At 41.6% G+C, this 23,771-nt stretch overlaps 1 protein-coding gene across 49 annotated transcripts in view; it reads right to left on the reverse strand.

The window, feature by feature from the left end:
* AOPEP (aminopeptidase O (putative)) overlaps positions 1–23,771 on the reverse strand; it is a 333,384-nt gene that overhangs the window by 27,147 nt on the left and 282,466 nt on the right. For 26 of the 49 annotated variants that reach the window (XR_013383609.1, XR_013383592.1, XR_013383590.1 and 23 more), the window contains one exon: positions 14,428–14,515. The exons of 21 other annotated variants lie outside the window; for them this stretch is intronic. Coding sequence is in view for 15 of the 28 variants with exons in the window: in XM_077904208.1 (XP_077760334.1) it covers positions 14,428–14,515 (88 nt within the window). In the remaining 13 variants the exon portion in view is untranslated. Of the gene's footprint in view, positions 1–12,589; positions 12,657–14,427; positions 14,516–23,771 lie in introns of those variants that run through there. 2 more of the 49 variants (XM_077904352.1, XR_013383674.1) reach the window with 2 other exon arrangements.

Raw genomic sequence — 23,771 nt, forward strand, 5'->3', positions numbered from 1 at the left:
TCAACAGAACTAAAGCAGCTGACCTTTCAAAGTCACAGGCTTTTGGGCATAGAGGCACAATAGAGACAGCGGTTCTTTGCCCCTTGGATTAAAAAGGTAATCCCAGAGATACAAAAAGTCTTTTTTATAATTTCCCCAAAGTCTAATAAATTCTTTTCTACTCTTCCCAGAAAACACACACTACACCATATAGCCTCAGGTGCCCCCAGAGTCCACAGCGTGAGAACAAACAATGCCCCTTCACGTACTTTACTCATTAAAAGCAACAGGAACGGACTATAGAACACAAGATGAAGCCTTAACAAATCATCTTTCAGATGGTGCTTTGACCCCAAATAAAACAAAGTAAATAAAAATCTCTAAGCTATATAAATTTTCATATGATGACTTTTGAAATGGGGTATACAATAAAAAATTTCTGAAAACTTAATAACTCTCCTTCCTTACAACCCCAAAAGACACACAAAACCCTGATCAGAGTATCAGAACCCCAGTGAAGCTGACCTTACGGACCCCAAACACCAGCCAGAACTATGGTATTCACATCAATGTAGGTATATATGATCATCTGTCATCAGTCACTTTCTTAATGATAAACCTTTTAAAGTGACAAAAATGAATTTAATAATATGTACACAGGCAAGTGTCTGCCTAAGAGCTGTTGTCAAGATATCATGATATAATTAAAATATTCCTATTCCTAGTAGCTTGTATAGAAAAAAAACAATTGGTTTGAATCACACTGAAAACTAAACAAAACCTATAAAAAGAACCATCCTCTACATGCTAAAATGAAAACTTAATACATTTTAAAGAACTCCCAAACATAAGAAGTCACAATTCCTATTATTCTGTGGACACAAACCTGATTTACCAACACATGAAAATCACCAAGTAAAATCATTAAAAGTGAAAATAATTTCTTTCAAAATACATTAAGCAATCAACAGACATATTTATCCAGCACAGTTCTTTTTGATTATCACACATCTTTGGGAGTATGTCTGTAATCAAATTTTAGAAAGAAAATTCAAGCAGAAGCAAATATTCATATAATTCATTTCACATGGAAAAAAATTGGGGAAACATTTTGGGAAACAAAAATACACTGGGATCCTTGAGTGGCTCAGCGGTTTAGCGCCTGCCTCTGGCCCTGGGCGCGATCCCGGAGTCCTGGGATCGAGTCCCACATCGGGCTCCCGGCATGGAGCCTGCTTCTCCCTCTGCCTGTGTCTCTGCCTCTATCATAAAAAACAAAACAAAACAAAACAAAAAAACATTAAACTCCCCTCACATATATTTCTTGCTATCTTACCATACTACAGAAAGAGTTCCACCTCATTCTATTTAATTAATTATTAAAATATTTTATTTACTTATTCATGAGAGAGAGAGAGGCAGAGATACAGGCAGAGGGAGAAGCAGGCTCTTCACAGGAAGCCTGATGTGGAACTCAATTCCTGGACCCGAGATCAAGACCTAAGCCAAAGGCAGATACTCAACCACTGAGCCACCCAGGTGCCCCCACCTCATTCTTTTCAACAGTTGCATAGTATTCCATCACCTGGTTACATATCATGTCTATAATCTGATATACAAAACCAGCTGACAGTTTTCACAATAAAGGTGTTCACTTGTTGGACTTAAAGGGGTTGTAAATTAGTATGCAACTAGAATTTTCAGTTACAAAACATTACTACTTATAAGTAGTTAGAAACTCTACCTCATAAAACATCTACTCTTACTCAAAATAAATACATCAGTTATTAAATACAATATTATTAATTTAGGTAAGAGCATTAACTTTAAGGAAATAAAGCCTCCTGTTTAAAAAATCTGCAAATACAAGAAAAGTTAGTATTCTCTGATACTTTCAAGTGTTCCAAATTCTTTAGAAAGCTTTAAATGAGCCCTACATTGAAAATGTCATTAATGTCATGGTAGAGTGAATGGACTGATCATTTAGGAATTGATAGTTTTTTCTTCATGAGTCATGATTTCTTGAGAAGCATAAAATTCAGATCAGGAATTGTCTCCTTCTGGCCCCAAATCAATAATGATCTGGCAGGTTTCTGGGCAAGGGAAGCAAACATGAAGATCCTAAGCACTCTGGCTGTGAATTTTCAACGTGAGTGTTTACAAAGATTCATTTTCCAAAATGTGTAACGACATAAACCATTAACATACACATGGTTATGAAAGTTGACAAGAGGACTGGATTTTATGTAGTTTAAATAATATGCTTTATGTCAGTATATAGTTTGGGTGAGTTATACCTTTTATAAAAGTTAGGGAAATTAAGTTTGCACAGGAAAATGTGACCCTTATCTAATGTGAGAACATGAGAATGATCCATACCTGTAAGTTATGTCAGACACTATGTGCTAATGATGGCATCTTAGTCTCTATGATGTCACTTTTGGAAGTACCAAAACCAACCCATGGTTCAGAAGTACAGTATATGAACCGCCTGGTCTTTTCTTTGTTTTTCCTGCCTCCAGCTGAAGTGAACTATTTTTCTTAAATCATGTCAAAAACATTTCCCAATAATTTACTTTAATGGAGAGAAGATCTACTTTATGAAGAAATTCAATACTGCAAGCTAATTTAAGCACTGAAATGCATAAATGATTAAAGCACATGCTCTACCAAAGTGCTGAGCTACCTGGAAACTGGGGGTGGGGTGGGGGTGGGGGTGGGGTTATAAAGAGGTCCAGAGTTAGTACAGGCAGAGTCCCTAGCACTAGTGTCACAAGAATTCTGCTGGCATCTCTCTACGCTTAAGTCATAGCAATATTTGAAAATACATATCTCAAAATTTCAGATTTCAGTGCTTCTACATAAAGATGAATGCTAACACCATTAAATATAAGGCATTGGTTCTGTGCATGCAACACTCAAAAATTTCTGGAATCCTACATTTTCCAAATGCTTTGCATATACAAAGCATTGCCTCACACAGCTGCATGCTCAGATTTTCATGTTGTCATTTACAACCTAAATGAACTATCAAATGTTTTTTTCAAGAGAAAAAAACAGTAAATTACAATTTTCATTCAAACTCAGAATTTTTCTCTTCTTTCCTTCACTTCCTGTATTACCTCCAAAATGTCAAAATCAGATAGTCTGTGTGGCATTACTATTAAAAATTAAATACTTTAGTAAATAACTGTGTCAACTTTAGACACCCCTTTGTAACATTTGATTGAATATACTTCATGTAGCCCTACAATCCTAGTTAAGAGGGCTCTGTTCCTAGTTAAGAGGGATCTATTCCATGCCTATTCCTATTCTGTGCACAAACGGTGTTCGTAAGCACAAATGTACGTAACCCTTGGGAACATTGTCTAAAAACATTTTTTTCCTCTAAACAACAAGTAGTTAACAAATGGTGAAAAATACTAAACTCTTATTGATAATAACTCTTACCTTATGGACAAAAGCAGGATCCTCTTAAATTTAAACAAAGAATAGCGAGGAGTTCATATAAAACTCTATTTTAATTTCTGTAAAAAGTTTAAGGCAACTCCTTATGGACTGGAAGCTGATACCGCTCATTTCTTGTGCCATCTACCCTAGGCCTGACATACACGCTTATCAAATTCAAACAAAAGACTTAATGTCCAATATAGTAGGTGGAGGTAGTATAGTATGAATGACTGCAAAAATAGTTGTCAGTCAATGATTTGGCGACTTAAACCTACTACAAGAAAACATAGCTACAAACGAAAACTCTAGCCAAAAGTGATTCTCAGTTCTAGACTAAAACTAAAAAAATACCCATGTTCAAATACACCAATTTAAGAAGTTTTACAAGCATTCTGTGTAATAATAGGTGTGGTAGAGGATTCTTATTTCAAAAGCTAATGGTAAAGTAATTGAAATGCCTCTGCAATTGCAATCGACTATTTTCAACAAAATGATGGCTCTATAATGTTGTTAAAGAACTAATAAATTGTATGAGGAGCTGCAACAACCCATCCTCCTCTATGTGCAAAAACTTGATAGTACGTCTAAGAGACCCGCCCTTTTGCTTTCCAATCTTATTAAAACTTGCTATTCAAGATCAAGTTTTCCCAAGTTATCAAAATTACCCCCTAAAAAGAAAGTAAGCCACAAAAGCATCTTAGAGACAATGACACTAACAAGACTGTAAGTTGAGAAAAAGACCAGAAACAGGAGGACAGATAAACCAAGTCACCACTGGCCTCAGCTTAGACATCAACTCAGGTGGGGATAGAGACACACACACTCGAAGTTGTTTTTAAGCACAGAACATAATTTATAAACAGATTTCATTCTTGGGTATTTATTCTGGTCTAGAATGCTAACATTCCATCACTCCTAGTTCCTGCCTTTTCTTCTTCACAGGCACATAGTTAAAACAATAGAAATATCTTTTGGTTAACCTTTATTTTCTAATATTCTTTCTATATTTTCCACCAAATCCACCAAATCCAAACAAAGCATGACTTCCACCACATGTCTACAATGTGTTGTGGTTTTTGTCAAAAAGCTGACAAGGAGACATATCCCTAAATATACGTATAGCTAACCACAACTAGGGAGGCATGGTGGGGGTGGGGAAGACGAGGGTGAGGAGTCAAGCTGCATGAGTGAGTGTGGGCAATAAAACAATAAAGTTGTGTTTACTTAATAAAAATACGTTGAGAGTATGGTTCCATTGACTGTCCAACGGCTGAGGCTTATTTCACAGAATAACTTAATGTACATAAAGCTTGTGAGTCACATTTCACTCAAATTCTACACAGTTCTGGATTTGAGTCCAGACATTTTATATCTGGGATTAACTCTGGAAAGTTTTATGAGGAACAGAGCAAAGGATTAACTTGGTGAGGGTCACTTTGACACTTAGAGCAATTCGTATTATTGAAAAAGATATAGATTTAAGAACTTCAAGAGAAAGAGAACAAGTTTCAAGTACTTTCAAGAAATGTTTGCTCCATTTTCAACTTCTTGTCTCTCTCCTTCACCACAACAGCAGTGCACCTGAAGGGAATGAAAGCTCCTACTAGGCCAGTATTCTTTAATGAAGAAAATGCACGTTATGTAAGAAGGCGAAACAAACAAGTGAATGGGAAACAAAACCATAAAACCCATGGATGTGAGTGATGCCAGATTTGTTTACCCCCAAATTGCATGCAATGTACAAATGGTTGAATAATTCACGCATTAATGTATTTCCCATCACGACAGAAACCATTTCCAACTAAACAAACTAAAACAGTAAGTTTTATAAAAATGCTCCTTTGGGAGCAAAATGTCCACATTACTGCTAGGAGAGTTTCTGCATAATAATCTTAGAACTACTATGAGCTCCAGCTGGGACTTATGCCTCAGAGCAGCCTCAGGCTGATACCGGAACGGGACATCTGAAATGCAGTTTTGTTTGCTGCCACAAAAATATTTTCTCATGTGAGTTCAAGTACTTGAGAGTCAATCCAACAGAAGTAAGTCTTCAAGGATGCAAACAGATAGTTACTAACCATGGATCTAAAATCCTGGTAAGCCAGAGACCTACCAACATCTTACTAATAGGTGTTGGCATGAACATGATTAAACCTACGATGTGCTTTCTAGTGCCAACCTAAAATCTCAAGAATGTGCATGCCATTCCTAATAAACTCCTAAAGAAATTTCATAAAAATTGTAGTTAAGTTTCAGCAGTCTATCTCCTTTATGTATGTGCAACATGCTCATTTTTTAAGAAAACTATTATTTTATTGGAATAATACACTTTAAATTGGGCTCAGAACAACTTTCGGAAGTTACAGGAATTACAGGAAATGTTAAGACATTTCTAAGTTTTGTTTTTTCAATCTTAATGGAAAATAGTCCATTGGAAGAGCGAACTTTTCCTCCCCTTAGTATCCGAAATTATCCATATAAATTAAGTTGGAATTCATTTTTACAAAAAAAGGGATGGCAATGAAACATGGTTTTTATTATATAGATTTCTAAATATTTTCTTTATATAATTGAAACTAAAAATACTTTTAAGGATAGTATTTATTTTCCACACTTTAACAAAATTTTTGCTATTTTTCTTTTACTATATATCTAAGTTACAGCACAATTATAATCTACACAGTCTGTACTAAAAGTGAAGCTTGACTTTTTGAAAAACCAGTGATCACGGATTCCCCCCAGATGAAAAATGGATACACAGATTTTAAAACGACTGAAGGCAACCTCACAGGTTGAGAACCACTTCTCTGCTGATTTCACAATGTAGGGTCTCTCATCTCGGAGCTTTGTAAGTAATAGCTGAGACAGAAATAAAAAAGGAACAGGCTGCTCCGTCCTGGGCAACCCAAACAAACTTCCCTTTAGAGTCAAAGTTTAAAATGTAGCGCTTTTTTTTGGGGGGGGGTGGGGGGGTCTGAATTAGCAGTGTAGCATTAAGTCTACATTTCCATGCATGAACGTTTTGCCAGGAATTAAGAGCCAAGACCAGAACCCCTGTAGATCAGCACACACCCTTGACAGAAGAGGAAAAGGAGAACAGTTCTCTAGAGACGAAGTTAACCTGTGGAACATTTCTAAAGGCGGCTCCGCCAGAAGCAGTAATCTGTTATTCTTTTCCTGATGCATTTGCACTTTGAATAGCTTTCTCGCGCGCATCAGAACGCACTTTGTTTACCGGTCTTTCTTCCTTGAAGGCTTGCTAAGTAGACCACGCCACACGACAGGGACGCCGGCCCTCGGACACCCCGGCGGGTTAAAATCTCTACAACTTAAAAAAGAAAGTCTACAACTGCTACAAAGCGCCCGAAGCTCGCGCGAAGCTCTGAGGGCGCCGAGGGCCCACGCCCCGGATCGGGCCGCCGGCGGGGAGCGCACGCGGGCACCACGGCGAAGCCCGCTTGGTGGAAAGACTGAGGTAAGAGGAGGAAGACGCGGAGGGATGTGGCAGACAGAGAGGACGCCGCTCCGATTCTCCTAACGAACGCACGCCGGAGGACGGCACCGGGCCCCGCAGCCCTCAGACGCGCCGGGCGGGGCGGGAAGAGTCTTACCTACGGAGGCTGCCGTCCGGGCGCGGGCCGAGCCTGGAGTCCGCTCCGACTGCCCCGGCGCCCGCCGGTGCCTTCTGCCCCGCCGCGCGCGCCCGCCCCTTCTGCCCCGCCCCCCGCGCCGCGCCCCGCCCCCCGCGCCCCGCCCCGCCCCCCGCCGCCAGCCGGGCCGGCGTTCCAAGCGCGCGGCGCCCAGGCCCGACCACACCCCTGGCCCCCGCCCCGCCCCGCCCCGCCCCGCCAGTCCGCCCTTACCCGGTAATTACTCTAATTAGAAGTCTTAGTCTCAGCAGTTAAACAATGTACAAACCAGTCCCAACACAGCCTGCAATTCAAGTGGCTTTGAGAACAAAGGCAGTCATAGGTGTAGCATTTTTCCTCTAATTGACAAAATGTGAAGACTCTCTCCTTGCACGTTGTACTTAAAAAAGTTTAACCTGTGGTAGACATGCCCCTTCACAAGGATATCAGCATTTCTATGGAAAAACACCAACACACGCCAGCTACACATAACAAAGAAAAAAGAAAAACCACTGTTTAAAAAATATATATTAAACTTGTAAGTTTGGTCCCTCCTGCAGAATTAATGTTTCTAGATCACTTGGAGGAATATGTGAGGCGTACAGAGATGTGGGAGGACTGTTTTCTTACAGTTTATAAATTACATGACTAAAAGGCAAACAAACTACCCCGGGCATCTTTCTAGTAAGCAATCTGCACAATTCTTAACTAGTAGGGGTGGAGGTTGCTAATTGTTCACAGTAACATCAGCTCAATGGCTACCTGCCGGTCCAAGGAGAAAAACACCACACGCCAGCATTCAGTTCCCTAGGTATATGAACAGCTTTAATGCCTAACGACTTGCACCTTCACCAGAAACAACCAGAATATTTCGACAGCACACAACACGCTACTCTTGCTGCCAATCTGACAGCAATCCCAATAGATAAAGGTCACCAGAAGAGATTCCAACAAGAAAATCAAAAATTGCAACCACCATCACCCAGAATATTTCAAAGATTTGAGGAAATTTACTTATCAAGTATAAGGCATATCTTAAAGATAGATATACATCATAATAAAGCCAGAAAGATAAATATGGCCCCAAGTCCAAGGAACCCTCAGAAAGGGATGTGATCAGGCCTGCTTTCCCTAGAAAATTATGAGTCCATTCACAGCTCTTCTGGGTATTAAACTCTTTGTTCTAATTTTAAATGTACACTAGAATTTTCAGAATGAGTAAAATTATAACCATAAAATGCGTTAGAAAAATAAAACAGTCCCTTCTTACTTTACCATCCAGTACTGGCTTGATCTTTAAAGCACTCTGCATCCATTTCAGAAGAATTACTGAATACTCAGAAGTTTATGTGAAAGATTTAAAAAAAAAAAAAAAAGGCAGTGAACTACTGGAGTAGAGAAATAATAAAAACAGCCACTACCAAAATGCTGCACAAAAGATGTCTTATACATCTCTTCCCCTTTCAATTATCTTTCACCAAATAGATTTTAAGTTTTTAAAAATTTCAGGTAAGTACAGCTTTTAGTTCCATTCCATGCATTTACTAGGATATGCATGAAAATTTCTCCATTTTTAAATGAAGGAAATCTTAACTGTTCACCTTATAAAAAATGAATTTAGTACCTTAGTTCATTACAAAATGGGATTTTTGTTTGGCAGCTGTTTGCCTCTCTAGATGTTAATAGGACAGATATCTGAACACAATTTAGTTTCACTGTAGTAATCATTTAAAAAGTTAATCACTTTTAATAAGAAAATCAACTAATTTCAAGTTAAAACAAGTAGAAAACAAGAAGCAACTGAAACCAAATGGGAACACTTTCAAACTCTAATGTATTTAACTTTTTTAAGAGGTGAAAGCCCTGAAAATAAGATGATATTCTTAAATGCTTAAACTAAGAAGACTAGGTGCCTGGGACATAAAAATAGAGAAAGGACTTCCAAATACTTGTTCTGCAAGTGAAATAAACATAGTGAGCAACTGAGACATAGGAAGAAAACTCCTTCAGAGAAAATATATTTCCCCCAAACTTATCCTTCCAAAATTCCCCACTAAGTCAACATCTAAATCTTTAAATGGCCTTAAAGTCTTTCTTAGCTAGGTTAATCTCTTTGTGTACAAGACAGAACCGCTCCCTTTAAATGTTAACATTAATGAGCTTTACGCACGTTTTCAAATGCGTAAGAACATAAAAATAATTCCGTGTAACTTTTAAAAGCTTCAGTATGAAAAAACCCATGTTATTTTCCTTCAGATAATAAAACAAATATTCTGAGACAGACAATAAAGAAACTTTACAAAATATATCAAAATGCTTTGTAAAGGTAAACATCTAACAGCCACGCACCCATGCTGTTATCAGCCTCATCGCTGACAAACTTATTTTAACATTTACTTTTAAAAGCAAAAAGCCACTGTCAAGCTGTAGGTCAAACCTGCAATTTTTTTTTTTGCAATTTTGTTTTAAATTGAAAGGTAAAAACCAAGAGTTAAGATAAAATATCACATACCATCACAAAAGTATCTCCACTGAAGATCTAGTTTTCAGCATCAGAGATTTCATTTCCCGTTGATTCCAATACTACTTGCTCAAGCTATCATTAGAGTTACCATTTCCCCTTTTGGAAGTCATATCAATAGCCCTACCCCATGAAATTATTATTATGATTTTTATTTTTTTAAAGAAGCCATATCTAGGAAACCTGCCCTCCCCCACCCCTTTCCTAAGTGGAGCCAGTCCCCTGCCGGCCAGCGCTACGGAGCCACCAGCGCAGCACACAGCACTCCCACCTCTCCTCAAAGCAGGGGCAGTGACACCTTGCCAAGGCTTTTCAAAAACAAATCCCCAAATGCCACTATCAATTCCACAGGGCCCGCCCAGCGTGCTGCCCTAAATACAAGGGTCTCGCTGCGTGCTCTCAACCAGCTTCACTTAAGTTTAAAGACGGGTAGAACTACACTGACCTCTGTCCCTGGAGCACGTTTGTCTCTGAAAAGCAAAGAATGATCTAATTAGAAGCACAAGGACAACAGATTAGGAAGGGTTGGGGTGGGGGGAGTAAAGCACCTAGCCCTCTGGAGACTACGGCGGTTGCGCAGCGATCAGTGGCTGAACAAAGCTCTAGGGGCCGGGGCCGGGGCCGGGGCGAGTGCGCGCGATCTCTCCATCATAAGCGAGAAGCCCTGCGCCTGGGGAAGCAAGCACCAGGGCCCACCAGGAAGGCGCAAGCAGGCCCCAAAGGGAAGACGAACAAGAGGCATTTAGGGACTCCCAGGAGTGCTTAAGTGCCTGGATCTAAAGCCTCGAGAGCGCCTAACCCAAGAAAGTTTCCACCGAAGCAAGTCGTGATCGTCCTCCCCGCCCGAGACTTCCCCGCGCCCGCCGCCAAGCCCCAGGTCGGGTCCGCTCCTGCGCGGTGTCAGGGCGGCCTCGCAGTCCACGCGGGGCACAGGGCGCAGGGGTCACCCGGCGGAGGGCGCGGGCGGGGCGCGGGGGCGCCGGGCTCCCACGGAGGGGGCGATGCCCCGGCCCCGCCCCCGGTGTCACAGGGCCGCATCCGGACCGGGGTCTCTTGACTGGTGCCGGGGTGAGACCGTCTCTCTTTAAAAACAGCGTCCTTCCCTCTGAATACAAACACCAGGCAGTAGGGGCACCTTGAGCTGTTAAGTCACCCAGAACCCGGGTCTACCCACCTAGTGACCTTGGGCAGTAACACTGCGACTTCATTGTCTCCAATCCCAAAATAACTACCCAGCTCTCAAGGGCATCAGGAAATTGTGGGCGCGCTGTCGGGATAAGGACCCACTCTGGTCCTGGGCATGAATTCACAACGGCCCACCCTCCTGCATGGTCCTCAGGGACCCACTGTGGTTACTGACGCCGGTGACCCTACCCAAGTACCCACCATGGGTAAACCAGCTGCCGCCACAGCAGCTCTCCGTTCCCCACCCTCCCTGCCGCGCGCCTCGCTCTCTTTGTGCCGGCGGGAGCTGGATTACAGACCTACATGTCCACCCCCACCGGGACAGTTTTGATTATGTACAACTCTGATCCCTGCCTTCTCTCCCCTCTGTTCTCTGATACAGTGGCCTGTAATGCCCCAATGTGTATCATTCAATACACTGTTTCAGTTCCAATCCTCTCAGCCCTTCAGACTTTTTTCTGCACTCAAACTGATAGGAATTGCTAATGCCAACCTGGACTGCCCTCTGATTCTCCTAATCACTTCAGGGGCTACCTTTTTCAAGAATTCTTCCAGCAACAACTCATGCTTTCTGGGCTTTATTCTCTCACCCATCTGAGTGCTACCTGTGCACAATGACAGTGTGTCTGATCTCCTGGAAGGCCGCTATCTTTTCTTTCAATCTCCCCACTTCCAGCACCCAGCACAGCCAATTTGGAATTAATGTAACCCGTCTTGTAGCAAGATCAAAGTTTCAATCTTGTGCCCATTAGCACTGATTTTCGTAAGTAAAATGATGAAAATCTGTTACAATAGGATCAACTTTAAGAGACAAGTGAAATACACTTTTGTTTTTTTTTTTTTTAAAGCCTTACACCATTAATTTCACAGGCAAAGAAAGCCATTACAGGTAAATGTAATATCTACTTCAGGGACATTTTCTACTAGGAAGCTGTTGACAGCTTAACCACTGCAGCTCTGCTTTATGCAAATGCAGACGGTACTTTTCTCCCAGAGAACTTCAAACATTTGTGATCTCAGTTGACTTTGCCATGGCATTGCAAACATGAGCACACACCACCCAGAGCCTTACAAGAGATGGCTGGGTAAAGGGGACACACAAAAGCCACGTAAGACACAAAAAATGCTTAAAACTATGTAAAATTTTTACAGATGTGAGCACCAAAAAGGATGTTTATAGTGTTAAAAATAGACTATCATTTTTCTTGGAGGTTTTCCTATGAAGTTAGGTGTTAATAAATTAAAGCACAAAAAATTAATTCAATTATTCTTAAGTCAATAAAAATATAATTGGATCATTCTTTTGAATAGAGAAATGCCATTTCCCCCAAAACTAAAATTATAAATATTTGTATGTCAGACTTAAAATTTCTCTTTATATTCAGTAACTGACATTAGATATAGTATATATCTATATATAGATATAGTAAATAGGAACTCATTTAAGCTAAAAATATGGATGACCTTTTCTACTGTTATACCGTGTGTACATGTACATATATATGTAATTTTTACAGATAGTAGTTATAAGAAACCTTAGTAAGAAGCTATGAAAACCCACTTTAAAAAAAAAAAAAGATTCATTTATTTGAGAGAGAAAGAAAAGGAGAACATGTATGCTCAGGGGAAGGGGCAGAGGGAGAGAATCCTGAAGCGGACTCTCAGGATTAAGAGCCTCAGGACTCTGAGATCATGACCTGAGCCAAAATCAAGAGGTGGCTGCCTCTTAAGCCATCCAGGAGCCCCAAAAACGCATTTCTAATGCTACACAGCCTGTATCTGTCTACTATCTAACCTTATGAACTCCCAATTCACTAACCTTTACCTCTAGTGTGGTAAGCAGGATAATGGTCACGTCCCAATCCCTGGAACCTGTGAGTACGTTAGGTTACCTGGCAAAGGAGAATTAAGGTTGTTAATCGGCCAATTTAGAGATGGGATGATCCTGGATTATCCAAGTGAGCCCAATGTAATCACAAGGTCCTTTTATAAGTGAAGAAGGCAGGCAGGGAACAGAGAACCAGAGAGCAGTGTGAGAAGGACTGGCTCAGCCTTGCTGGTTTTGAAGGTGGAGGTAGGAGCCGTTAAGTCAAGAACTGTGGGGACCTCTGGAAGCTGGAACAGGCGAGGAAGTAGATTCTCCCACAGAGCCTCCAGAAAGGGACAAAAAGCCTGACACCTTGAGGTTAGCCCAGTGAGATTGATTTTGGACATCTTACCTCCAGATACTATAGATCATAAATCTGTGTTAAGTCCCAGAATTAGTGATAATCTATTACAGCAATAGGAAACTAATACATCTGGGTTCCAAATTCGTCTTACAATCAACCCTGCTGCTGCTTAACATGTGAGGAAAATAAAAACATCCTTTAAAGACTCTCAGCCACACCTGCACTCTGATTGGTTTCCTTCTAAGGGAAGACTTTCTTCCAGGTCCCTCCCCTCGTCCCCAAGTACACAGCTTCATAGGGAATTTCAGGCTTGATTCTAGGGGCTGAGAAGTTTGTTGGGGTCGTCAGGCTGAGCTGAGAAGAAATCTGGATAGGAGGTCTAAAAGCCCTTTTGGGTCTGGTTCCTAACTGCTTCACTGCTTTTACAGTGCCACGGAGGCCAGGGCAGGGCATGTCAATGAAACAAAGGACAAACATGAAACAAAACGCCATGGGCAACCACGTCTTGATCAAATATAAGAGCGATTCAAGTTAATAAGTAACATAACCCCACCACCTTCTTCATGGCTTTAATTATTACAGCCAGTAAAAAATATTCAGGCCATCCCTGTTTAGTGATGTTTTATTTACCCCTAAAGGCTAAAGTCTTCATTAAAAGCAGAAGAGTTGTGTTCAATTCAACACATATGGTGAGATCACAGCCCAGTTTATTGTAGTTTTTTGAAGTGTCCTCCCCCACCCTCCAAACATACACAGCTGAGGACTCGGGATACACAGCACTGCAATTACAATTGGGCCATGTCAGATTTTACATTACGACATTGTAATTGATTGAAAGCACAAACTTATTTCTGAATAGTTCCCTGCATTTTCTATTTTTCTAGCACAAATCACTCTTTTTCCTGGGGCTATTTCCTCCAGTATTTAAGGGGTACAATGTTGTTGGGGGGAGTCTTCTTTCACTCCCAAGATGTGCTAAACCTGGCCAAGTTCCTGAACAGCACAGGGCCCTGCGTTTGGAGGAGGAAGGGCTAAGAGGCTGGAGCAATCCACGTGTCCCCAAGATCAGTGCCACTGCTTTCTTTTGTTCACGATGCACAGACTTTATCATGGAATTGCCCAATTATGATGTTTTCCAAAGTTCACACTATTATGTTTTCCAAGGAGAAACAACCAGCTTTATTTTTCCAAGCAAACTCTTCACTGGGGGAGGAAGGGCAATTCTTTGTCATGTCCTATATTAAAAAAGCAATTTTTTCCAAGTGTACCTCACTTGGGTCAATGTTTTTAATATCTTTGGGTCTCTTTTGGCATTATGTCTGTGGAGCTGAACTGGATGAGAGGAGCGAGGATCATATCAAAATTAAGACCTTGCCACCCGTCCCCCCAATAAAAGAGGAAGGCTGAGGTGCGGGTAGTTCAGTCATGAATGGCCTCACCTCCATGAACATGTAACCGAAAGGGAACGAGAGAATGGGAAAGCATGCCTCACCAGTAGATGTCTCTTGGAGCACCTGGTCAGAAGTAAGTGAAGGAGAGCTCTGTGTTCTTCTCTCTAATCTCAGGGATGGAGACAGGTTCTGGAGAAGAAATGGAAAATGTGCAGCCTCAAGCAGTGGGAGGCAACCCAAAATGTAACAACACACCTGTGCCCGGGGCCATGATATTTTTCCTTTAGAATAAAGTACTTATCATATTCCTGTACAGTGGTCTAAGGCTGAAAATTAAACTTGGCTTTGTGTTTGATCTTTTTTTTTTTTTTAAGATTTTTAAAATTAATTTGAGAGAGGGATAGAGAGCACACACACAGGTGGGGAGAGGGGCAGAGAGAAATCATCTCAGGCAGACTCTACACTGAGCATGGAGCTCAACACAGGGCTGGACCCCATCACCCTGAGATCATGACCTGAGCCAGAATCCAGAATCGGAGGCTTAACCAACTGAACCACCCAGGTGCCCCTGACCACCCATTTTTATTAGCAGAATTGCACCTGGTGAAATACAGCCCTCCTTGGTCTCTAGTTCTCAGAAAATCATTCCTGATAGCAGTGTAATTCTAAAGGGGGAAAAAAAACCCAGAGGAGGCTGGGCATTAAATTTTACAAAGCACAGGGAAGTAACGGCTGTTGATTACGTAGGGATGATTCCTATCAGAAAGGCACAAGCCTGTGGGAAGGGCTCGGGGAAGCAGAGCTCACTGGGGAAGCTGTGGCCTCAAAGTTGCCTGACCCTGGTTTCCTCTCCCCTCTTGCAGTCTTCTGGGGCTCAGGAGAAACCACCCTCCACCTGCTGCTGCTGGTGAATGAGGAGAGTTAACAAGGCCTGGGTTTCCACTTCTAGCCTTTCCTACATGCCCCTGATGCTATTCTTATTATACTCCCAGAATTAAATTAAAATAGCATCCTTAACATGCTTTAGTTCTATGGGAAAAGGAAATATATCAATCATAAAACTATAAAAATTTAATATCCTGAAAACTGTTTTCACAAACTCAGAAATAAAAAATAGTATCACCAATCTTATTTAGTCCGCTGTTACAGATCACTGTTCTTGATGGTAAACCAGTGGCTACTGTAAAGATCTTTAAAAAGTAGTAACATGAAAAATGAATGAATGGCAATGACAAACACCATGTCCAGAGCAGGGGTAAACAAATTAGTAAACTCCTAAGTTGCTTCTGTTGTACAGCCTGCCCTAAAAGCCTTTTAGAAGAATTTTTAAAGTAAAATGTTGTGTTCTGATTGTAGGATAGGACTTACTTGAAATGGGACCCAGTTTTTAGTGAAGCCACAAATAATTAGCACTGAAGACACAGCCATGTAAAAATATATGAATTATTGTTTCTATTAGTAATACATTGATTATTTGCAAAAATATGATTCTTAACCCCACCAAGTGCAATTTAAATCACTTCATTTTGTGCTGTGAAAAAAGAGTATCTTGTGAACACCTCCTCTAAATTCAGGAAAAAAACAAAGATGGCAGGATGTCTGACTTCCTCATTACAACAGAGTGCACTCAAGTAACTTGTCTGTCTAGAGGCACAAAGGCTAGAACCCCACTGCCAGCTAATCCCCAAAGTCCTGAACGTTGCAGCTACTGGACAGAAGAAATCCAATTTTTAAAAAATTTTCTCATAAACCTTACTTTTTAACCTCTAGTATTACCTTTATTTGGACCTTTCCCAACTGATCCACAGTCCTCAAGATACAGACTCCCAAAGCGCATAAAGCAGCCTGGCAGATCCCCTCCCACTCTCCATGCCATTATACTATTAAGTATTTAAAGGCCTTGGACAAATCCCCACAGGTGTCCCATTCAACTCCTGTCTGTCCAGTGGATCCACACTAACCCTGCTTTCAAACCTAGAGCTGGTAGCTCTCCACATAAATCTAAACAGTGCCTGGTCTAACAAGATCACGTAGATTGCCAGATTTATTGGCAACTTAATTAAACCTGCCTCGGTCTATAAACTCCCCACAGTTATCTTCAAGTCCAAATCTCCAACAGCAACTGTAAGCCACCCCAGCTCTGGGACTGCTCCTATCATCTCCCTCCCGGGGGCAGTGGAGGCACCGATCCATCCAAACAGGATTCTAGGAGTCCTGAGAGTCGGTTCAGGAAAAGGGGAGACAAGCATGCAGGACCCATTCAGCGAGAAAACTTGCTGCTGTCAATAAAGGAGATCTACAACTTCTAACAATCTTAATGCAGGAACAATTAAAAATACAGGAAAAGAAATATCCCTTAACAACAGAAACCATTTCCATGAAGATATCCCTTCTCTTGCAGGGGAACTTGGAGGCAAAATACCCAGTTTGTTTGTACTGTGGAAATATTGGTCATATTGCAACAAAATAAATCTTCATTTCCTAGATTTAAACACTAGAATTTCTACATAGCCAGGTAGTGGCCTGGATTTGTTTGCTGTAGTCACTCAGAGTTGTGGCAAACAAGGGTTATGTCTTTAGGCTATCATTTTATACAGAGCTTTTTTGATTGGGGAGGAGAGGGAGGAAGTGTGTGTATATGTTTATATTCAGATTTAAAAATTTGTGCAAGTTGCCTAGAAACCAAAGCACAGAAGAATTCACAGCCTGATGCATGCTAAATTGCAGCTGCTGGAAACAGCATGTTCTCCCAACCACGCTCTGGGCTGGGCTCATTCCTATCTATCTCTGTCATTCAAGGTTGATGGTATCTAGTCTTCTAGGGAGCTTGGTTTAGTTATTCCATCACTTTCAATGAGAGAAATCAGTGTTTTCTTCACCCTGTCTGAATGCACTTAATGCCCCAGTGCATTATGTCTCTCTCCTGTGTCAGGAAAGTACACATGTGTAGCTTGCCATGTGAGAGATACAGGCCTGAATGGCAGAGAACTTGCTTGACACACAGCGAGAATGGATGGAGGGGAGGTTTCTTACATAAAAGCATTCCCCATACTGAGCAACTTTCACCTAAAGAGCCCCATGTATTTTGTACAAATCTGAGGTGCCAACACTCCCCACCATGTCACTACACTCCTGGGCCACATTCTGCAAGTGGCGGCTCAGTCAGAACCCTGGTCAGAATCACTATAAATCAACAAGTGAAGCCAGATAACTGTTAGGGATTTGTGAGCTTGTTCTGCCAGGTAATGGGCTACACTATGCAGATAAATCACTTAAAATGTTGCCATAGTTCTGGGACTAAGCACTTCCAAGTGTGTCTGAAGGCTTGCAGAGAGGGCAGATGAAAAGAACAGCACTTGTGGGCTTTCTAGTTTAGCAGACTGGACGTTTAACCATCCTAAAATGCTCTGTCCCAGTCCCTAGGCAATCTCCTAGAGGCACTGTGCCCAGAACAAAGATGATGCCTTATTTACCCCACAAACTTAGTAGAGAAGAAATGCGAATATCACAGGGGAAAAAATGCAAGTTAAATCTTGTAGAACACCTGAATTCATCAAGCTTTGGTACCCAAGATGCTGTGTTTTTTATACCATAATCTCAAACAATAAAACCCCGCATACCCTTTATATCGAATGTGGCAGTACTCCTGACGACTTTTAGGTGCCAAGGACAAAAATATCTTCCATAGTTATTTGCACAGCCTATCATTTCTATCAATGAACTCCAATAGGACTTCTAGTAAAATAAATGAGGATGACTTCAGAAAAATTTCCTAAGATAAAATGGTTAGAGAATGATAAAGGAAAATCTCTTTTTTCAAGTCACAATAAAGGCAAACAGGCAGATGAAAAAATACATTATTCCTGAAACCTCAAAAAATAGTTATTCATAGCCAAATTACCAACACCGTTCTGAAGTCATGTTATGTTGGTAAAGAACTCTGAAAGCCTCTATGGGTCCTCTACAATTTTCATGCCCACAATTAGGCTGGTGACACCTCACACATCTGTGATGTTCATACTGAACAGCAGCATGCTTCGAATGCAGAGTTTAATAGATGCTACCACTTTCTGCTAGTGGCACATTCAGAATGCATGACCTGCCAAACTGCAATGAGTATCTGATCCCCTCACAGGTGAACTGGCAAGGGATGACATTCAAGGCCCTGACTGCTAAGGTGAGTGTGAGGTCAGGCTGGAAGGAGGAGATCTAAGGGCCCTGAAATCTCCCCTTAGAGGAGAGATCTAAGTCAGCCCCCCCGCCCCCGCCCCGTCCCCGCCCTCTGGCTGACTTCAAGTCTGGCATCTCCAGGTCAGACATGGATTTCACAGGACAGCTTTCCTCCCCATCTCAGTCATGTCATGTCCGGTGACATGTGAAACAAACTAGCGTTTTCCCCAGGTTAAAAAACAAAAAACAAAAAATCCCCACCATTCTGATACCTGCTGAAAGGCATGCAACGCCACACTGTTGTTTTTAAGAGCAAGTAAATACATATTTTATTTTATGGCCAATAATGTATTTAAGATAATTAGGGAGCAAGGAAAGCTTTCTACAAAAATATTAAATATATTTATGAGGGATGAAAGACATTCCCCTACCTTCCATTATGATTCCTGTCATTTTATGGGTTGCTGCTCTTAGAATTTTATTTAAAACTTAGGATTTTTTTTCATTGGTGAGCACTGAAAGCAAGTAGGGCCTACCAGATAAAGATAAATTCCATCTTCATGAATTACAACTTCAAATAATAAAATCAAAAGATTATATTTCATACTTTCAAATAACTAAATTAAAATATCCTTTAGAGAAACCAGTGGTAAAGATCTTGAAAAAGCAAGCACTGGAAGATTCCAACTGCCTTCAAGCTTAGAGAAGCTTAGACTTACAGGAAATGTGCTCGCAGAGAATCACAGGTGCATCCTTATATAGGAACCCTTGAATACAGCAAGAATTCTTACAGACCTCTCAATTACTAGACAGCAAAAATCTGGGGAGATTTAAAATGGGAATATTTGTACAATCCTTCATATAAGAGAAAACTCACTATGACCAATATAGCAGCTTCTCCCTCTCTGAGGTCTGCCATCTCTCATACTCACTTTCTGGATGAAACATCTAAAAGCGTGTGGTAGGAAGTGAGTCTGGGTGAATGAATGATGAAGAGGCAACTTGTCTTACTGACAGACCAGCTATGCCATTCAGCAATTTCTTAAAAAATATATTATATGAATCTGGTGTCAAAGGTATTAATTTTAAAAAACAGCAAAGTGCCAGTACAAAGGAAATTCCTTAGAGAGTTACTACTGTTTAGATCTTCAAGACATTCATACTACTGGTCCTCAACTTGAGACGAACTGTTAGCTCTGGTTACTGACTGTGCCCACAGGATGCATTATTGGGGCAGATTTTAAAAATATGTCAATAATTAATGTCCAGTTTCAGGAAAAAAATGATGTGTGATTCCTGTTAGAAATGCTTTTCTTCCAAATTATTAAATAAAATGCTAGCAGTATAGGATGTCTTCCCACTTCTCTCCTAGGTTCATAACAAAACCAGAAACATATCAATCAATCCAATCCAATCCAACCATTAGCTAGAATCAAAGCAAGGCCTGCTCATCAAGCTCCTCTTTCTAGAGATCCATATTACATCACTGCAACAGTATGTGCTTTCTCTCAGTGTGGCTCATGTCAAATCAAGGACTGTCAGTTGATCAGAATTGAAAGCATAATTGTTCCAACCTTTCTCCATTAAAAAACATGAGGATATTTACATCTTCCAAACAAGTTCCTTTAGCCACATGAAAACTGAGGAGCCAAAAAAGGCCTCACAGGCCCCAGTATATGGCTTAAGGAGGAAATTATTAATACCCAAGTAGAGTTTCAATACTAAGCCCATCTTTACTTTTAAATGGTTTCACCCTCACCCCTCATGCCATTTCTGCCCCATTTACCATCTTAAATTATAAGGAATAGGGCATCAAATTCTCTCATTTCTGTGATCTGTCAGAGAACTCGGTTTGTATTGACCAGTTCTGTTCTTTCGTATCCCGATGATATTCTATCAAATTGACCTATACTGCAAGGAAGGAGAAAATGGGGGTGAAAAAGTATGATGCTGTGGGTTTCTGGACCTCTTTTCCTTTATCAAGGATCCACTTTATGAAGATACTTGTCTAAGCTGTTATTCAAAAGTATAGTAAAAATAAAATTGAAATAATCGCTACTTACATCCTGACTTTGGAGCAAGAAATAAAAATATGACTAAGTTTCAGATATAACTGAAAACCTAGGTTTTCATAAATGTATCAAGAACAAAACAACATGAATGTCAGGACTTGGAACCAAATCTCTAGAAGGAAGACAAAGCAAGACATGTCATCAACAGATCATCTAGAAAGCAATTTTCTCATTTTTGGTGGGAGAGCTGAACACAGGTGACAGCAAAACAGGGACAGAGAACATTCATTTTATAACCACTATTTGGTTAAGCAAATGAGGTGGTTGGATATTATAAATTTTTATGCAGAGTATACCAAACTTAATGGTGTACACACAGAATTTTGGGCATTTATTTTAATTTTTTTTGAATTTTGGGCATTTAACTTTTGGCTATACAATACGATTTTTACTATGTCTCTATGTAGAATCATTATGTAATTCATACTCTATTCCTATTTCTGGAATGGCACAAAATAAAAACAAACAACAGCATTGTGATTTGCTGAATCACATAAAGCTCATATTTCTAAACGTCAAATATTTCCAACGTGGTCTTTTTGGTGAAGGGCATATTAAGTAAGCTAACTTTAGCATTAACTAAAGCATCATATAATTAAACAAGCATTTCATTCCCAAAGATGGGGAAACTTTGAGTTACGGTATTGTACCTTTAGGAAGTCTCTGTGAACAAGAAGAATCATTGGTCGATGGAGAGATGAGCACACATACATGTAAGCCCATCAGTTCTCCCGGTTGAACGTCACCTATGGTAGAACAACTGGGCTAGAGTGAAAGGAGAGGGAAACCGAACAAGGACACAGTACAGGAGGGAAAGGTGGGGGGTAAGAGATGAGGCACTGCAAGGCCATGAGGCACTTGAACTGACAGATTGGGGAGAGACCAGCATCAGCAAGAGAACAAAGGTATCAAAAGAAGAGGTGAAATGAGGACGCATAAGGCCGACAACTTGAATGTGCCAATCTCTGGCTCCCGCAGGAGAGCATGGCCTTGGAGACCAGCAGCTTGCGCAGTGGGGCTGTCCTTAGCTTTCTCTGCTGACTGAAGTTGCAGGCACCTTCCCTCAAACCATGTAAGGTGCACCTCCAACTCCATTGTTTTTTTTTTTTTTTTTTTAAATTTTTATTTATTTGTGATAGTCACAGAGAGAGAGAGAGAATGAGGCAGAGACACAGGCAGAGGGAGAAGCAGGCTCCATGCACCGGGAGCCCGACGTGGGATTCGATCCCAGGTCTCCAGGATCGCGCCCTGGGCCAAAGGCAGGCGCCAAACCGCTGCGCCACCCAGGGATCCCTCCATTGTTTTTTAATTGAAATCTTAGAAGTCCACGTTGGTATTCTGAAAATGGCCATTCTGAAGATTTTGTTTTGATAGAGAAAGAGCACAGGCCAGAGTGGGGAGGGACAGGAGGGCCCAACATGGGGCTCGAACTCATGACCCTGAGATCAGGACTCGACGACTCACTGTGTGACTGAGCCACCCGGGAATCTCTCAGGGCAGCACAACCTAAAAAAATCAGCAGTAAGGCTGTTTTGTCAGAGCCCAGAAGTGGGAATAACTACAGACCACCTTGCCCTGACTTGATCTAGTCACGTACTTAACCGATGGCTTCAGGGAATGTGTATCTATTCCTCAGTAACACCGACTGCTTCCTGGTGGTCAGTGGCAGCCGCTGGCGCGTCCAGGCCTGGACCCTTGGGGAGGGCGAGCGAGAGGTGCCAGGGGGACAGCACCTCTGCTGCCTGGTCCCACTGCACAGCTCCCCTAAGGGTGAACATCGCTGTTTCTCAGAGGACAGAGAAAAACAGCTCCTCATTTCACCCTGTGGCTTCTGTGTCAATAGAAATACCTTTCAGTGGCAGAACTCACTTAACTGAAAACATACCCAAGAGGCATGTTCTAAAACCAGTGCTGTAGGGCTTGCCTGTTTCCCTGGAGGTGAAAGCCCACTTTGGCCCTGAAGGGACAGGCCTCCTGTCAGGCCGAATGGCTCCCCCGTGGCTGGGCAATGCCCAGCCAGCCTGGTGTCCCAGGAGAGACAGCGCATGCACCTCTGGCGCCAAGAGGGTGACCCAAAAAGGCAGGGCATGCTACCAGAAGCAGTTGGCTCTGGCTGGTCAGGACCAACAGGGTTTTCTCAGATAGACACGACAAAGGGTGTTTCCAGCCCCCTCACCGTCACACTGGAGGGTTTCTGGGCCTCCACACATTAGCCTGATATCCTTGGACACGTGCCTTCTGATGAGGCCCCTTTCCATATCATCGTTGACACAATGGAATGAGAGAAACCACAAAGTATGAAAAAAACTACAGGGGACTGAGCAATTTATTCATGACCCCTGTAAGCACTGGAAAAAGATGTCTTTACCACAAACACATGTTATCAAAAGAGAGGGCGGGAGGCTGTGGAACATGAGAGCCCCTTGGTGTGGCATAAGGTCCACAACAGGAGAATCCTCTGGATATCTGGGACAAGTCGAAAGATGGAGGAGCACATAGCATTCACTTGTCAGAACGGATATATATTTCCAAAAATGATCCTTAGTGACATGACCCCGTAACAGTTTGGGAAGCCCATGTTTTAATTCTCCTACCCTCTGGACACTGGGCTGGAAAGAAGATTCAAGATGCACAGGAAAGCTTCTGCAATTCTTTGGTTCCTTGTGGGATGAAGCCAATATACCCCTTCACAAGCGTGCAGCTCTGACCTCCTGCTCCACCAGCTGGCTACTGTCAGGGCCTGGGCAAAGAGCTAAAGTCCTGGCCTTTGATGGAGGATGAGGTCTCAGGCAGGTATCAGCTGTAAAAAATTTCTGAGGGACTTACTTTCTTCTCACATTAAAATGATGACCCATATGACATCATGTTCTGGCTCCCTGGTTGGCATGCCCAACCAGAATGTCCTGCTACTGGATGTTTGTGACAAAAGAGAGCCTACCTAAGATTCATGACATCCCTTTTAAACTAAAAAGAACAGATGCACGAAGAGCAGAAGTAGACAGATGCACTGACTCCATTTCATTTAAGTCAGTACTGGTAAATGCAGAGAAATCTATCAATTGCCAAAAGAGTTAATGCTATTCACCCGCACAAATTGTGTACGACATTTGCTTTGTGTGGTAAGGTTACCAGGCCCATGGTGTATGCCTGGACACCCCAGGGATAAACTGAGCACTGCAAATGCCAGACTTTCCACTAGCTTG

This window comes from Canis aureus, chromosome 1 (assembly GCF_053574225.1).
Source record: "Canis aureus isolate CA01 chromosome 1, VMU_Caureus_v.1.0, whole genome shotgun sequence".
Classification (NCBI taxonomy): Eukaryota; Metazoa; Chordata; class Mammalia; order Carnivora; family Canidae; genus Canis; species Canis aureus.